The sequence below is a fragment of the Diplotaxodon limnothrissa genome, linkage group LG5, assembly GCF_057381915.1.
Source record: "Diplotaxodon limnothrissa isolate DT_005_m linkage group LG5, D_limnothrissa_male_GT1.1, whole genome shotgun sequence".
NCBI lineage: Eukaryota > Metazoa > Chordata > Actinopteri > Cichliformes > Cichlidae > Diplotaxodon > Diplotaxodon limnothrissa.
In genome coordinates, this window is record NC_140600.1 from 14,465,152 (window position 1) to 14,484,267 (window position 19,116).

The following is a 19,116-nucleotide window of genomic DNA, read 5'->3' on the forward strand; positions in this document are numbered from 1 at the left end:
CACAAACATACTCAGCTAAAACCGCTGTTGATAAAAGATGATACCTACTGGATACTGCCATACTGGATATAGATTTGGTATTTAAGTGGTAATAACTTGCTATCTCCATATTATTACCTTCTTATTCCTTCCCTTTTACCCCATTATTACCACATCGTTGCTGAGCTGTAACAGAAAGTGCAACTGAAAGATGAATTATTCCTCCACCAGTACAATTTAACACTCTGGCACTATATTATATTGCTTTGCTTTCCTGTGTGAAAATATGGGATCAAGAAGTAAAGAAATTTCCTGGAAAACCAGCAGTGTAGGGAACTAGATAAGAGGCAGAGAAGTATGGATGTCTTGCCTTGCCTTCACTTTCCTCATTCTCAGTGTTGCCTCTTTTCTCCCCCTTTCCATCAATCATTCTCAGAGAACCAACAAACTAAACAGAAGAGGAAGTTGCGGATTCCTTGCAGTTTTATTTATTTATTTTTTTGTACAAACTAACACCTCTCTCAGTCTGTAGACATCCACTGCTTATCAACCTTATCAACGAACTCCTTGCATGCTCCATTTCTTCTCCCCCCCTCCCCTCCCCTCACCCTTTCCATCTTTCTTGTGCCTGGAGAATCACTCTGGTGCCTGTTATATTAAAAACTGAAAACTTTGAAAGACTTCAGCCAAAATTGGTCAGACTGCATCAATCTTGTCTTGTACAGTCCATTGATTGATGTCAGGAGCAGGTCACTACTTGTCTAGACATAGAAAATTCGCTTTAAGCGGCCTTAGCTGTCAATATGGCGCGCTGCACACAAAATACCAGACCGGAATTCACTTTCATTGACACAGACCTGTCATTTACATTTTCAGTTCATTTGGCTGACACAAGCTTGTGACATTAGTCAAATTGGGTTTGCTTTGTTTGTCTTGGTGTTTGACAAACAAAGTGACCTGTTTCCCCCTCGAAAATAACAGGTCATGCGTATCTCCGTGTATGCATACGCGTTTGTACATGCATCAGCGCATATGATGAGACTCAAGGAAAGGAGCTAGAGGCTACACTGGCCAGGAAGAGCGCCGTTTACATAATGTGTTCTGAAAACTGGAGGGTCTGGCTGGGCCGCGCTGTCAGCCCGCGTCGAGGTACGGGGCATCGTTTAATAGGACAGATAATGGTGAGGCTGATACGCGCAGGCAACATGCTTGAAGGGCTAGAACAAAGAATGGAAGTGGAGGGAAAAAAGGCAACAAAGAGGGGCGTACAGTACCTCCTCGACTCTCACTGTCTGCTGGCTTCACCTGGATCGGTCTGTTCATCTGTGACATAGAAAGAAGAAAGCAAGAGACAAAGAACCCAGTTAGCATCATGTAATGGCACATGCTTTTACCCCCCGCCCCCAACCTCCCCCCCCTCCTAAAAAAAACTTTTTTAGAATCACTCAGCCGCAATTGAGGGTAAAATGTATTGAAAATCTCCAAAGCTGCAGCACTTACAGCCATTGGGGGAATAGCTGGTTGGGAATATGGGTTGGAAATATTATTTGATCTGAGATGAAAGGAGAGAGAAGGGTTGGAAAGGGGGATAAGCAGAGGGATGAAGGGAAAGATAGAAAGAGGGGATGATAGAGGAAAGGTAACACCGGGTCAGCAGAGCTACTGCGAATGTGTCTGTCTCTAGAGGTTTGATGTGGCACCACAATATTATCAGTGTGGGCTTTGTGTTTTTATGTGATACATATGCACGTACAGCGCAGCCAACACATACAGTACATACTGTACAGTGAGACTCTATCTTACATGGGTTTTCAGACTCCTAAGCCTCATTGCAAATTGTTCTTGCACAGTCTTCTTTTAGCCTCACACACCAGTACACACGCGTGCGTGCGTGCGTGCATGCGCGCGCGCACACACACACACACACACACACACACACACACACACACACACACACACACACACACACGCTGTCCCCCACTGAGACCTTTCCACACTGTGTCCGCCGAGGCCCTCCTTTCATTTCACTCCTGCCTGTCAAAATTTTCCTCTCCGCCTCGCCACCCTGCTAAACGCTCGCCACCAATCAATTTTTAATAATGCCAATCACCATGCTGCCAGGAGGAATAGAAGGGAAGGGAGAGAGGAAAGGAGAAGAGATCAGAAGAGAGGAGAAAAAAAGGAGAGGAGAGGAGAAGATGGGGAATGTGAAGGATGAAAGGGAGAAGGGAAAGGTCAAGGTTCTGTGTGATGCAGAATCAGTGTTTTGCAAAATGTCATTAAAATCTTTTCTTTTGAATTTGCTGATATAGTCATCACCCTTATGAATCTGCAAGCTTTCAGATGATTCCCCAAAAGGCAAAAAACTTTGAGCACGAGGACACGAGGACGCGGCGCAAACACAATTAATGCTCGGACCTTCACCCTTTTCTAGCGCTTTTCAGCTGCTAATATTAAATCACATCATTCCCCACAACACTTGAGTTACCCATTCCCTCATCTCCCTCATCTCCCTCGTCTCCTCCCTCTCTTTGACAGCCAAGAACCCTGCTAATGTTTTTAATGTGCTGTGATGCATTATTTATCAGACTGGCTGTTGATATGGAAAAAGGACAAGAGGGGATAAAGAAAATGGGGAATGGAAAAAAAGGGAGTTAAAAATGAGTAAAAAGCGAGAGTACAGTCTTGTGAAAAAAAGTTTTCACAAGACTTCACAGGACTCTGTGCAATCCTGTGCAAAACTAAGTACACCCAGTCACAAACTGCTAATCAATTGACCAACAAAGTATAAGCACCTCTAAAATGCCACAATCTTCCCTGGAGTTGCTGGCTCAGCAAATTCAAACCAGGGTCAGATTATGCACCAAGAGCTACATTTCAGGCTCTACAGACCTCAGAAACATGATGCTAAAATGAACAAGTATGGCCTGTTGGAAGGGCTACCTTTCTATAAAGGACATGCCCAGTACTGCTAAGGTTTGCAAAGCTGCAACCGAACAAACCACAAGACTTGTGGAATAATGTCCTTTGGACAGACAAGACTGAAGTTGCGATGTTTGGTAATGCACAGTGCAACGCTTTGCAAAAACCAACCACAGCATGTCAGCGCAAACACCTCACACCAACTGTCAAGCACGTCGGTGGAGAGGTCATGATGTGGCCTTGTTCCAAAAACACAGGACTTGGATACTTTGCAGTCACTGAGTCGACCACGAATGCCTCTGCATACCAGAATATTTAAGAGTCAAATGTGAGGCCATCTATCCAACAGCTAAAGATTGGCCAAAAATGGGGCATGCAACAGAACAATAATTTCAAACACAGCAATAGTCTCCAACATAATGGCTGAAAAAGAAAAGAAAGGTGTTGCAATGGTCTGATTGAAATGCTCTGGCGGGACATTAAGAGAGGGCCAATGTCTCCACAATGATGTGAGACATTGATAAATTCATGGAGAAAACAATTACTCAAAAGTATTGCTGCTAAATGTGGCTCTGCCAGTTACTCATCAGGGTGTACTTTTTTTTTTACACGATTGGATGGATCGCTGTGAAAACTTTATTTTCACATGACCGTATGTGAATCAAAAAAGTGTTAGGTAAACAACTGATCGCAGGAAAGGTGAGATCACACTGGGTGAGAAAAGTAAAAAAAACTAAATGAAAAAAGTGAAAAAAGGGTGGCGATGGAAGGAATAAATGTAGTGATAAAAAAGGGAAGTGGGATAAGGAAGAAGAGTAAGGGGAGAGGGAATTAGGAAAACAGGACATAGGGGAAGAAGAAGATATGGATCAGAGTATGGGCAACGTCAGCTCAATGCTCCCGAGGGGGTCGGGGGTAAAAGCCTGCATACATATGAGCACTTTTACTATGATTCATACAAATAGTTTGACCTCAATCTTATCTAATTGTGTTCTACCTCAACTAGTTCTTTATGCAAGTGTCAGCATTAACCTGCATGTTATATGATAACACTGACCCACTGAGATTTTATTTAATTACGCAGGTCTTTATTTAAGTCTTCACTTGGAGTTTAGAGAAGCTACAAAAAACTATTTGGGGATGGCGATGGCAACAATATACAGTATGTGATATATACTTGATCTCTTATATGTAATAACATATAAAAAGCTAGATTTTATTAAAATAATAATTCCTCACTCTTAACGTGCAAAATCCCGTGAACCCGGATGAATTGGTGAATCCCTTAAATCATCATTGCCACTTGAGCACCAGCATGCGAAATGTCTGCTCATAAATTTTTAGATACCGTTCAAAATAATGTTAAGTGGTTAAACCATTATTTTCTTTTTGTCACTGAGGGCTGAGTGCTGTTTCATGGGCTCTCTATCAGTGGTTTCCATTACTCCAGGCCCATAAACTGCTTCAAGGTCAGCTTTATCATCCTGCTCATAATAGGGTGAGTTAGCACCAGCCCACTGGACAACTGATCCCAAAACAGTTGTTAAACCCACACGCTGACTCGCACAGATAGCTCCCCTCGGATGTCTGTGGTAGTGCTAGCTAAAGCCAGATGGCAGCATTGAGCAGGAGAAGCTCTCTTTAGCCTAATACCAGTGAAAAATCTCATTTACACAAAAGAGGCTAAAATCCATACATGCATACATATATATACACGCAGACATGAAATAAGAGTAAGTGGCTAAGCTCACATGACTAGACATGGATGCTTATCCACACAAGTCTGGCGCGTACACAGAACATGCAACAGCACAAAATAGGCCTATGCATCCAAGCGTGCGCGGGTCGGGAAATAAATAAGTGTAGGTATGCACAAAAGATATGTAAATGTAGCTTTGTGAGTCAACATGTGCAGTGCCTAAATTGGCTCATCTCACAGCACGCACACCTAATACCCTGTTTGTAGATCACTTTCTCTCCTCATCCTTGTAAGTGCGGTCGCCTGTTTTTCATTTCATATGCCTAAAAAAAAAACGAAAAAAGAATCACACACACACATGCTAAGCTCCATTCTTGCTGAAAGTCCACCTCAGCAGACTTGTGTTGAGAATGGCCTTGGTGTGTACCACATGATTGACAGCTCAAGAGGAACTGCAGCTACACAAATGCATGGGGGCACGCACACTCACACACATTCTTGCTACACTCCTCTGTTGATTATGTAACTCAATGACAGTGCTCTGCCTCAGTGCTGCCATAGATTCCCTGTTAACTAGAAGCTGAGGGAATACATGGTCTGCATGCAGTCTGTGCTCTACCAAACTGGTGAGTCATTCTTCTGAATCAGTGTGGCTTGAATGTCTAGCAAGGCCCACAAGATTAGCTCCAAGCAGTGTGGGACTCAAGCTTTGCCTCATTGGATTCTCCTTTGAAATGGGACAAAACTGAAGTCCTTGATCTGAGTTTTGCTGCTTACAGTATTGATTTCACTGTGTGCAAAGCACAAAAATGAAGTTATAGGAACAATATTTTGATGACAACTCTACGGGATTTCTTTTCGCTGAATTTCTTTATAGTACCTTGTTATGTCAGATGCACTTCAAATACAGTTTATTACAAGTTGCTCAAGGCAATGCCAGCATCACAAGCCGCACACACACACACACACACACACACACACACACACACACACACACACACACACACACACACACACACACACACACAATAATGCATGCACACAGAGCTACATTAATACACAACACTCGCAAGGACACGAAAGTCCACAGTCACTCACACTCCCATCACTCTGTGAAAAAGAATATTGAAAGTATGCTTTACGAAACTCGGGAGAGGAGGTAGGATTTTCTCATTTTCACCCTCGTCTAGCAGATGTGTTTTTGAGAGAGAGTACAGCAGTGCAGGCCAGGTCATTTCATTATCACAGTGAGAAAGCACTCCATGAAAATCTCCCAGGGAAGCAAGGAAGGCTGCTCGTAATATTCCTCCCTTACTATTGTCAAAACTTGCTCTATTTTACATTTTACAGTCGAAGGTCTTTTTCTTATTACATTCCAATTGCTTTCGTTTTGTCTTTATCCCATTTGAATGCTGAGATGTTTGGGGTTCTTTTGCTCTCTGCTCATACATATAATTACTGGTTCTTAAATGTGGTACACATAAAAGCATCTACAAAAAAAAAGAGAACTGCTCCAAATGTTAAAATTATCTGCAGGAGCAATGTCACTGAGTGCAACTGTAACCAAATGCTGGTATTCATGTCAAATGAACCACTGGCACTCGACCTGGACCTGCTTTCCAAAGTATCTCAGCATGCATAACACTCATCTTGGGATGGAAACGCGCCAATGGAAACATTAGCTGAACAAATATGGTTATAACCCTGAGATGCTTTTGGGAAACTGGGCTGTTGATGGCGAGAAAAATCCACTCTCAATGGCAAGATTAGCTTGACTAGAAACATTAAGCAGGTGTATATTAGATTTTACACGTGATCACAACCTATTTTAAAAGCAACAATTAAGATTTGACACAAATTAAGCTTCTACAGTATATGATTTCCCCCCCTAAGTTACAAGAATGTTTTATAAAGCCGAAACAAAATCTCACGCATCACCGTTACAACTGCTTCAGGTGACGACTGAAACTGGCCTTTGCTTGCCACAGCATCAGATGTGTTCGTTACAAGCCATTCAGTCACAAACTGAACAGCTATATTTGCAAGTGCCTGAACTAATCTGTGCAACAAATGCTTTACCAGTGTCATGTAGCAGGATGAGCTGGAAAATGTGTAAAGTAAATGTTAACAAATGCTTGAATTGAATAACTCCTGGAGGTAACAGGAAGAACCACTATCAGAATTTTACTACAGCTGCTGTTAGAGGGATTTTAGGGCATGCCTCCCTTAAAGTTGTTTGAGTACATTAATATTTCAGGTGTGGCTTGAGTGCACATTCTTCTTCGGGTCGTGCCACAGCACCTTAGTTTGGTTAGGGTCAGGACTCTGACTTTTTCACCCCAAAACCAGATTTTCCTGTCTCTTCAGCCGTTCTGTTGTTGAATTGTCTTGTGAGCTCTAGATCGGTGTAGCTTTTTATCAGTCAGCCTCTCCTAAGCTTTAGGTCACTGACTGCTGCCCTGACATTTTCCTGTGTAACCTCACCTTTTTCAAGTTTCTTTCTTTCTTTGTTTCTTTTTTATTGTTTTGAATTCAAGACTCTGAAGAAGGAAAGCAGCTGAAACAATGACGATCCCTCCACCATGCTTCAAAGATGGGATGGCATTTTAGCGTTGGTGTGCAGTGCCTATTTTGTCATCTCAGCAGACAAGTTCCCTTTTCATACCTCCTTTACCCTACTAAAGGAAAACAAATATACGCTGTAATTCACTGTAATTTTTAAAATCATTCTTGTCTTCTTATCAGGAGTGTGGCACTTTTTCAAATTCTTCAGTCAGTATTTAGTCGTGTCAAACTAAATTCTGTTACAAATACTTATTTGTGGATCACAAAGTTACATATGGGACATTATTAAGCTCACTTGAACCATCACCTCTATGTAAAAGAAAAATCTGTGTGAACTAAAGAAGAATTGTTCTTCTAGACGTAAATTTGGCAGGAGTTTTTTTTTTTAAAACATGGTCACTGATTTCTTGAGTAAAATAAGCTACTTTCTATATGAGAGCCAATCTAAACTCAACTCATCCAGAATAACTACCTCAGAAGTAATATACAATGATATTAGTTTGGCAATTTCTCTCAGGGCTTCACAGCATACAGAAGGGGGGCATAAATTCTAACAGCAAAATGGTCACTACCTCCAGAGCAGATGTCAACAGCAATATATTCAAAAGTCTGAGGCAGCGAAACAGCAGAACAGGACCACCCTGCAAGGAGTCTTTGACATTAACCACTGCTCCACCTCTTTTAGATTTCTTGTCACTACAAAAGATCGTGTAATGCTCTTATAGGTATTGGTATCTGAGACTCTGTTATCTAGCCGAGCTATGAATCAGGCAAAAATCTCAGGGTGGCATTTATGTATCAAGATGTTAACAAAGTCCACTTTTTTAAAAAAGTGCTCCTAATATTTAAATGTAATAATCCAAGCTGGGATTTGAGTGGAGATAGTTGTAGTAAAGATGTGTCGTATCTCAGGAGGCTGCATGTTGATCTTTACAAGATCATACTAGGCATTTGTCAGACACAATTCTGTTACCAACAAACAACAGCCACCATGATGTTCTACTAGTTCCTGAAATGCCAGAAATGCAGTGTGACTTGATGTTGCCCCAGGCTCCAGTTCTACCGGGGCACAAAAGCATGCCTTGCACCCTCAGTTGGAACTGAATAATAACAAAGGCGTATCACAGACAGGCGGGGGTATTACAGTAATGTATAGTTTTTGTTATTGCTCTTTAATTCATTAAAAGCAGCTGCAGACATATATAAATGGTTGTAATCTGTTTTTGGCAGGTACCTTTTTGGGTGTCCACACCCAAACTCATTTCAGATGGATCCTAAGTCATTTTGTACTGGAACCAGGCCTGCCTTGGTTTGACAAGAACCTTTAGGTCTATTCTATAGTAGTGTTGATAACAGCTTATAAATTGATGAATGTTTAAATCTCACTTGGCTTCCTCTCAGGTTTAATCTCCACTAATGTCTACACATCTCACTGAGTATTTCCCCCCCCCCCCAACCACCGCTGTAGTTCTTCATTCTGACATACGGCCAAACATTAAACCTCTCTTTTGAAGTGAAACATATTGCAGCGAGATCAGGGTCTGCGTGTGAGGGTAAAGAGGGCTATAAAGCAAAACATCACAATCGCTTCCCTTTTGTTGCATTGTCTTCTTCTTTAACCCCTTTCATCTTTACAGACAAACGGAGATGGGCAATCTGTTTCGCGTCAGATCAAGAACGAGAAGAGAATTTCCTGACAACAGCACAGCCTGGCCCAGTTTTTTGGGGTGGGATTGAGTAGCATGCTGCAGTCAGCCGGAGTGGACAGGAACAAAATAAATATTAAGAGAGAGAGAGAAAGGGGCGAAAAAAAGGCATCCAGATGAATTATGAATTACTGGCACAGACTGTACTTTATGTGGCTGTTGAACCGCAGCACTAATGTGGCTAGTAGAATGACAACTTGGCTGCAGTATGCACTATGGCCCCCCCAAAAAGACTGATCAGTATTTCTTAATGTTCAAAATTCTATAAGATCACGAAGCAGCTCGCTTTCTCTGAAGAATAATATACATGCACAGTGTTTTTAGGGCTAGGTTTTGAGCTGCAGCTGAAATAGGTTTAATGTTTGGTGGTGAAAGATGTATTTGAATGGCGGAAGTTAAATTCCCAAACGTCCCTTGCAAAATCATCCTAAACAAATTCAAATTTAATATAAAGCTGCCTCTCTATCTGAACTGAGAAATCCCTCTAAAGCCACTACATAAATGAAAAATACCGCCACCTTCTTCCCCCTGCCTGTTTCTATATGCTGCTGCTTCCTCTGTGGTGCTGCTGTCCCAGTAGTGTCTACAGAGATCACTACGTCTCCACAAAGGCAGATGAAAGGGAAACACACAGAGATCACAAAAGAAGGCAAGCCTCCCTGTCCGACCCTCTGATCACCCGGTGATTCCTTCATCAACACGGCTTTTGAACACCGCTCAAGCATGCACGGAACATGAAGACAGAGGATGATAGACAGGCACACACACAAGCATCCAAATCAAATCACACCCTCGAGCACGGAGCATCATTCTTGACCTTGGGAATAATGTGTGTGTCAGAATAATGACAACTCAAAAGGTCCACTCGGTGTATTTATGCTCAACTTCCATGCAGATCCATCCTTTCCCGGTTAACGACAATTTCTTTGAAAATTCTTTCCCCAACTTTCTGACGACCTGTTTTTAAAAAAAAAACTAGTTACAAAATACAGACATTTTTAAAAGCTGCAAGTTATCGCACACCCCCACTCCTCCTCCACTCCTTTTTCTGTTTTGCCCGCAGTTGGTTGAGAGCAGCGATGCTTTTTCTCACATCCATTGTTTGATCCATTTCACACCAGCCCACCTCTTCTTTTTATCTCCTCCTGTTTTCTCTTTCTTTCACTGGCAAGCAGCCTGAATGCTGGCAGTAGTGGGAAGACTCTGGAGCAATTTTGAATGAGAGGTTAAAATGAAAATGTAGTTCTCTCTCTGTTTTTCTTTCTATTCTTGTTCCTATTATTCCCCCCTTATTCTTCTCCCTCCTATTCTCTTGTATGAATTTGTTTGTCGAATAGAGTAAATGAGTGTTAAGACCTATTTTTTCCCCGCAGCAAGTTCATGCATGAAAACAGTGTTTTCCCCTCATTTCCTCCACGTTTTTTCAGTGCTCCAACCTGGATAAGAATCTATGTGGAATGAGAGCAGACAGGGTTTATGCTTCCCGTGAACACTTTAATAGGAATCGACAGTTGAGAATTCTGTTGTCACAGCGTAACAGGATAGAAAAAGCACATCATCTGCACCCCCAAATGATTTTGCCCTGTCAGAACCTGTTATGGCTCCACACTCTCCTGTGACATGCACTCGTACACGAGCTACGCCCCGACTCACTAAAGACTCACGCGAATGAGATGCGCTCCCAAATGATATATCATATGTCAAAATGTTCTATTTTAAGTTTACATAAATGTTTCATTTGTTTCTTTAAGGCACAAAGCATCACAGCTGACTCGGAAGATCTTTTTTTAAGAGCCCTGAACACAGGTTGATTATCACACTACAGCTTGATTCATCATAGAAAGAGGCATCACTAATACAACAGTGCCAGGGTGGGAAACAAAAAGCCTGCAGAGCACGCACACACCTTTTGTGAGTTATATAATTAGATGTACAGCACCTTGGCAATCAACAACTCTGATGTTGCCATAGGGACAATAGCTTTGACTATAAAAAGAATGGATCTATATGTGGAGGTGGTTGAGGGCGGAGAAAGAAAAAAGTGTGAGAAAATTGGTGCAAGAGAAGCGAAGGTGTTGCCGAGGTGCGGAGCAGCTCTCGGTGCATGTGTGAGTTTGTGTGCATGGTGCACCTGCACGCGTGTGATTAGGAGCGTTCAAAGCTCGTGGGTGTGTGTGTGTGTGCACGCGCACCTGTGTGTATGTGCTGCTGTTCTTGTGTATGAAAGTGTGCAGGAAGGGAGAAGAAAAAAAACAACAAGGACAAAATGTGATAGAGTTGGTAAGTAAGTGAGAGAAAGAAAAGAAAAGAGCTAACTACAGAAATTGTAGAGGACAATTTTCAGCCTCTCTCTCCCCCTCTAAGCTTGCTGCATTGCTAAGGCTTTGCAGCATATAGTGAAGATTAGGCCAGATGAGAAAGCCATAAATTCTACTTTTCTCTTTCCAGAGGTGAACATAAATCATGGCTGGTACTGGCATGCCATAACTGGGTTTTTGCTTTTCACTTATCTAATAAATAAAATAAAATAAAAATAAGTGTGCGGGCTGTCATTGTCTGAGCCGAGCAGACTGCCTTCACTTGCATCCCTCCACAGTTTTTTTTGTCCTCCTCTCCAGCCATCACCGAGGTACAGAGACGATGAGTGGGTTTCCCATAATTGCTGCGGGAGCACTGTATTCATGAGCTGACTATCGCTGGACTGTGTGTGTGTGTGTGCGCACGCGTGCGTGCATGCCCCATGCATATGAAAGACACCTTACAGCATATGCAAATGTAAATATAGACACAAATAGCAGCATGGGCAAACGCGCCATCGTTGCGGCTCGGGAAGGAAATGCAACCTCTCTCGTGTTCATGTAGACTGAAAAGCCTGCACACGCACACTCACACAGACATGGAAACACACACAGCTTCTGTCTCATAAGGTTAGAGGGGTTAGAAGACGGTGTTGTAATGAGCTGTCACTCAAAATAGCCAGCTTTTTTTGTCCTGGAAAACCCCCAGAAGGGTGGTGGTGGTGGAGGGGTGGGGGGGGATGATGTAAGGAAAAATGAGTTGTTGATACTGATTTCCCCCCCTCCTGTCTTAATCTAATGAGTTTGATGAGCTTAATGCCATGACACTGTAACAGCTTAAGGAATATGGTTTCCATCTATCACTGAGTGCTCTGACTGCAGACAGAAAAATATAAAACTAGAGACCTTGGGAAGATTTAAAGGAATAGACACTGGCATTTTGAAGTTATGAAGTCATTACTGAAGGATTTGCCAACAAACAGAAGACGCTTTAAAGAAGCTGCCCAAAAACATACAAAACATAACATGTTGATTGGAAGCATTTGTTGGATGGATTTCATCAGCGACGGCCTGCGGTTAGTGGAGAAATGCTTCTGTCTTACTCTTCTAAGACAGACAGAAAAAGCATCTCACAACTTTCCACTGTTGCTTCTGTCAGCTGTAACTGTTTCTACCAGATCAAAATCAACACTGCCCTTACATGGACATAATAACATCCAAGTCTGGAGACAACTTTGACCACAGGGATGACTCTCTTCTCCCCTGTCCTAATGTTAACACTAGATTATTAACAACAGAAAAAGTACATTTAAGTGTAATGGCTATATATAAATATTCTGTATTTTATAAGCCAATTTAAAAAAACAAAACAATTCTAGGGCATTTTAAATTAAATACATCTTTTCTTTTTTCTCCCTTTGACATGACTGAAAGCACCTTGATTCTTAAATTCATGACTATCCTGTGTCTATGTTAACATGGCCTCAACGCTCCCCTGAATGGAGAGAAACAGGGGCTAGTAGGGAATGTGAGGGATGCTAGTATAAATAAAAAAGGCAGAGGGAAATTGCATGGAGGTATCATTCACGGGTGCATTGTCCATCTAAAACCCTGTAAAGCCTATTAAGTAATGTGTAACCTCTGTACTCCTTCATACTCTCCAAACGCTGGACTGCCCTTAAATGCCGGGAGGGTTTCAAAGGATTCAGAGAAATAAACGGCAGCTTGTCTCTCATGTGCATGCACGCACACACACACACACACACACACACACACACACACACACACACACATACACACACACACACACACACACACACACACACTCCTTCTCTTAGCTGCATATTTCCATCAAATAATCACTAATTCCGTGCTCCCCGCCTGATTAAATATAGAAAAGCCAGGAAGAGAGGAAGACGAGCGAAAGAGAAAGAGTGTTGGGAACAGAGCAGTGTGAGGGAGAAGAGAGGAGTTAAGAGTGGAGGAGGAGGAGGATGAGAAAGAAGGGAGTGATACAGTCAAATCTGCCTCTTAGGCTCCGCCAAAGAAACAACAGGGAGTTTTTCAGTAAGACAGCTCTGTTGGCTCCAAGCTAAGCCCAGGTGGGCGATGTGAATGTTCTCTCACTCCCACTCACTTACTAGTCAAAAATATGCACATGCACATGACTGAATGCAGTATAAAGTACACACAAGTGCTCACAAACAATGATGCAGGCCTGTATGTTTCATGCAACTCACCGGTCTGCCTACATTCATACACACTTGCTAACAGAGTCAAACGTCCATGACTTTAGGGGGCATTACACTGACTTAATGTAACTAATAACCAACATAACTTCACCCTTACTTTAAAACACACCTCCATCTCTAACATGTCTCCCGACTATGTGACTAAGTTTGAGAAATACCTGAGACCACACACTCACAAACACAAGCACAAGCACACACAGAAAAACATCTTCAAGGATGCAACAGCCAATGTGTCAGTCTGTCTTTGTTTTTCACACACGCATTTATTCCCACATTCACATTGATAGTTTTCACTTTTCAGTGGCCTGTAAAATTATCAAAGGCTCACTCTGTGTAATCCTGAAAACATGCAAAGAGACAAAGATGAAACGAAGGAAAGATGGAACGGTGGCTATGCCACCCCACTTGCTTTCCTCATTTAAAAGTGAAGGTTTATACTGAGGATAAGAGGAAGTCTTAAGCAACTAAGTGAGAGAGGGGAAGTTTTAAGTAGCAGCAACAGACCAACACCAAGTTCGTTCCAGAGGGAAGTGAGAGAGAGGAAAAGAGGGGAATACATTTCATTATTAATGAAGGAAAAGTTTGTTCAAATTGAACCTGTAAAGTATCTCCAGCTACTTTTCTTTTCAAACATAGGGAGGCAGGGAGAGGAGGTGGTGGAAGACCTGAATAAGGAAGTGGAAAACATTAGTGAGCAAAATGAAAAAAATTGTTTCCTCCATTTTTGTTGGAGTTTGGTTAATTTAATTTATGAATATTTATTGTCTTAGTTTTAATTTTTACCCATCCAAACCGAAGGACAAAGTAGTCATTAAAGGCATTGCGAGTAGCGCCAGTGACACGTAAGGCCTTTAATGTGTGATATGAAGTGCAATAACACAAACCTAGCTGAATTACAAAATACAAAATGCAGCATTGCTTAGTGGAATACATTAAGGAGTTTTCTGCTACTGCGTGTTTCTCCGGTAGATAATTTTATACAGATATTAATTCATTATTGTGCTTTGTGTAGGTTGTTCAACCAATTGTTTCTTACCGCTTTACTTTCCTAAGAAAACTACTGAAATTGTAATTTGTGACATGCTAGAATGGCGTGGCTGAAGCACAAGTAAAGAAAGACTACAAGGTAAGCAAACTGAATTTGTAATGTTAGTCAGCAAACGATACAGCTGCTGTCTGCCACTATAAACTACTCTCATAACAAAACCAGCTGAGTGTAGCAAAATGATTGACGTGGTGGGACACGGTGTGATGGATGTTTATTTTTGTTTATGGATTTTATTTGCTAAGGAAGATTATGTCAGTTTTCCTCCACAGTTAAAGAGAATTAATGTAACCATTCCCCTCATGCACATCATCACTTATGTGCTCTTTTAGCAGAGGAGCTCCTGTTCACATGCCGAGCTCCCTTGGTGTTAATTTCAGCCCTATGCTTTGATGTACTTTGTAGGAATGGTGCCAAAACACAGCAGTTTTTCATATTTATCTCATCATTTGAAACAGACGCCCTTACCCCCAACACACACACATATGCATACACATTGACACACACCCTCAACCAAATGACCAAATGAACTTTATTTAGTACACACTGAACTTAACATGCAAACATGTGTACAACAGATATACTTAAGTAGGTGATCTATCCACTTCTAGGGTGCTTTTGCCTCTATTGCATCATGTAAATTCAGCTAAATAAAAAAATAAATAAAAGTATAGCTTTACAGTCTCTGAGAAAGCAAGTTGTCAGATTGGATATGTGCAGTATGAATGCATTTTGTGAAAGAGAGAGAAGATCGATTCAGTGTGAATCACTGAGGTGCATTTTAATGAAATGCAAAATAACATCTCTATATAAAAGAGACAAGCAGGAGAGCTCTTTGCATGCTGTGGCTGTGAGTGCTAAGATCAAGAGTTACATCTCCAGCATGTTATGGGACCCCTTCCAATTGTAAGCCCTCCACCTTCCACATCCAACTTCCCTTGGGATATCCCATATGTCAGGAGTAATGTTTTACGTTGTATGAGCTAAAGTTAAAGCTCTTATGCAACTCTGCAGTGGAGTGGCCTTTATTTTCATTACCTGTCAGGGTGGGTATTATGTCATTCTTATGACAGCGCTGGCCAATATGTCAGCCTCTTTAGGCTGAGTGCATCCATCTGTGTTACTATATATCTGACTGTAATATCTTCCTGGCTGTTGGCCAGCTGAATCTTGGTCTGCCAGATTTGCTACTGTATCTCGCAGCGCCTCTCCTGCTCGCTCCTCACCACCCCCATGGACCTAAAAATATTGGACTTAGTGATAGGAAGGCATATGCTCCAGCCAACTTTTTACACACTTAAAATCTATGAAGAGAACTGACCATTTGTACACTTCCAAGAATTTCTGTGAGGACGCGAATCCAAATCTATAACTAAATGCATGAGTTTGTACTTCCAGTAGCTGCAAAGGCGTTTTGCAAGAAGAAATCTATAGATATTCGAGTGAACACCCTTATGGAGTGGTGCCTGGGAATGCTGAGGCAGAATGACTGATTTCAGGCGATAGTTTCTCCCCTGCAGAGTTAAGAGGGCCCACTGGCCCTTGGGAGCAGCCTGTCACAACTAGAGAAACTCCTGCTGGGGCCACTCTGTTGAGGTTTTCAGCCAGTTCCCAGGGGGTCCCCTCCACCACTTACCCGTTGAAATAAAAATCAATGGCTTAATGATCCAAAACAGGAAACAGAATAGGAAAAAAGAAAGTCCCTTAAACAACAAAATGTCTTTTGGCAAGGGACATTCTGTCCTGGGCCTTCATTTGTTTGTTTGTGTTGAAAGAAATTTGCTGGGATGGTAAGTGAGTATATGTGTGTGTGTACATGCACCAGCAGCTTTGAGAGAGTGCGCTTACCCTAGCTTAGTGGCACAAAACATATTGATTTATTGATTGCCTGTTTCACCCCCTCGCCATCTCTCTCTCTCCCCCTCTCTGTCTTTCTCTCTCTCGCCCTCTCTCGCTGCCTGTTATAGAGGCTCCGGGGACTTGAGACCGCAGTGGGAACTGAAAAAGGGACGTGAGTTTAGGAGAGATGGAAGAGGAGAGAGAGTCAGGGAAGGAGAGAAAGACACTGAAAGCCAGGGAGGAGTATCCCATTTGAGGGTTGATCCAGCGGCCTTTTAACCAAGGCCCCTACATCATTCAGATTTATGAACTAAGGTCATGGCCAAATCAAAACCTTGACCTATCTGTGAGGATGTCGATTTATAAGCACCTTGTAGTGGGGAGTGGTGGGGACTTGGCAGGAGGACTTGGCCCTGCTTTCCTATGGAGAGAGCTGGATCAGGGCTAGAGGAGAGGCTGGCTGTAATTTGTGATTAGCAGACAGGTTGTGCTTTATCATATACTAGTCACAGCTGATGCAACTCACTGTATTTTTTTTAAGTCACTGTCAAATACCATATACAGTAATATGTGCTGTCTCTCTATAAGCAGAGCATGGTGGAGCAAGTCATGTTGTAACCATCCATGCTATGGCTGTCTCTGTCAAGATCTGCAAGTTCCCATTAACTGATACTTTTAGATGAGTGGCCTTAAACACTCTTTAACCAACTAAACATTGCCACAAAGTGTCACTGACACGTAACATAACACTTAATGGGGGCATATCTGCAATGATTACAATGGCAAAATGGCAGCAAGCACAGTGAGTAGCTTACAGAAAACACATGTCATCATCGATTTGCACTGTGCCCCCTCCAGTTGCTTATGACTCTGGGGGATGCTTATGACAAGTATCCCCCCATGTTAGTTCAATGTCCCTTCCTAAACCTAGCCTCTCCATAAATTATGGACGGGATGAAATACGAGTCATGCAGCCCTTTGTTTCCCCCTCCCAGGGAGACCCAGCACAAAGCAAAATTTGTTGCTATTTTTTGTTCCTCACGCAACAGAAAAAGGAGGAGAGGAACAGAAAGAGACGCAAAGAAGTTAAACAAACTGAACAGCCCCTTGCACATTATGTAACAGAAGAAAGGAAGTGCAAAGTCACAGAGGCAGGAGGGCTACATTAAGCCTTTCTTTTTTTCTTTCTCTATTTACCATTTCCCTCCTGGTTGTCATGACGACATTTCATCCTGGGGTTGGTGCTGGTCTGCTCCCCATGGAGAAAGCTTGAAAAACCAGGTAGAGGAGGGCCACAGGGACCAGGGCCATTCTATTCTTAAAAAACAGCATCAGGCAAATACAATTACAAACCCAAGAAGGGCCAGAGTATAATCTAATAGATGCTGCATGGTGCATGTGGTGAAAGCCTCTCACTTTGCGCGAGATGGCAAACCCAGGCACAGTGTGCCATAGGGGGCCGTGGCACTGGCAGACATCCTGCTATGTGGAGTGCTGGGAGAGACTATTTGTACGACTGTTACAGAACACACTACAAGAACGATAATTTTATCTTCAACTCAAACCCACTGACTCAACAGTTCATCTGTGAGCTGTTGATTAGCTGTGATTAAACACAGTGTTGGTAAATTCTGGCACTTTTGTTGTGTAAGGGAAACACTTTTTGGACTTTTTCATGCCTTCCAAATTTGAGGTTATTGTACAGGCCAGTGGCTAATTAAAGGAAAACCCAACATAAAGCATCTCAGTGAAAATGCTGGGCCACTCAGCGATCGCACAGAGCAACTGCGTATTGATTTGCAGTGGCCCTTCCCTCTACGGGTAAAAATGGATCCAAACCATGCCAGTAAAATGTCACCAGATCTACTCAGTCAAGGAGTAAATAAAAATTCCTCATTCATCTATATATTTAAGACGTAAAAATCTATCTTTTTAACATTTAATGTGCAGCCAGCTTAAAAAAAAACTACGTATGTCCATTATTTATAACAGTTTATTCTCAGATTTCCCTGCTTTCTGCACTTCTGCAACAATGTTTCCTGCAGCACTGTGTTTGCCCAAGATGATGAGTCAGACAAAATCCATCTACTCAGAGGGGTTAAAGAGTCCGTTTGAGTCTTGGACGTCAGCTTGTCAGCCACAGCCAACTCACTCAGATTACAAATGAAAGGATCTAATGGTGTCGACTGCGGCCAAATTCCTCTAATTAAAATCACAATGGCTGAAAACGTGGTAACACTGGCATGTCTTTGCTGAGGGATGCCCATTTTGCCCTTAATAAAGGATACCTGGAGAGGAAAGGTTAATAGCACAGAGCTCAATGATACAAGCACTAGTGTAATTCTATTAACTACAGTGTGTGAGGCAGTTGTGGAAGAACTCTTTTTACATGCACAGCTAGAGCTTAAATGTTTAAGGCATTAAAGATGAAATAAGGAAAGAATGATTCAAGAGTTTTATTTAATCCTGTTTAAAAAAAAGGAACGACTAAAAGCCATATTTGGTGTGATCTATGCCTTCAAAAAGGCTACAAAGTTATAGTTTTTCCCTGCTCTTCTGTTTTTAAATATACTGACTGAATGACTCCATAATAGTCAGTCCAGGCAAATATAACTAGTTGTTAGCCACTATTAAATAGTTTGGACTAAGTAATCTGAGTCAGCATTCTAAATGCAATGTAAAACAGGAAATTATATATTGATGTTTCCAAAGGGAACTAATTTCCTTCTTTCTCTCTTAGTGTAGCTCTTCGAGTTATCTAGTTGGACCACAAAGGATCTCTGCACTGATGGGAATCAATTATTTCTTGCAT

The 19,116-nt window shown here is 42.0% G+C and overlaps 1 protein-coding gene across 6 annotated transcripts in view; it reads right to left on the reverse strand.

Annotated features, from left to right (window-relative positions):
• The window catches only part of celf4 (CUGBP, Elav-like family member 4), an 89,281-nt gene that overhangs the window by 15,952 nt on the left and 54,213 nt on the right, over nucleotides 1-19,116 (reverse strand). For all 6 annotated transcript variants that reach the window (XM_085353901.1, XM_085353900.1, XM_085353906.1 and 3 more), the window contains exon 3: nucleotides 1,254-1,302. In XM_085353901.1, the coding sequence (XP_085210027.1) occupies nucleotides 1,254-1,302 (49 nt within the window). The remainder of the gene's footprint in view (nucleotides 1-1,253; nucleotides 1,303-19,116) is intronic.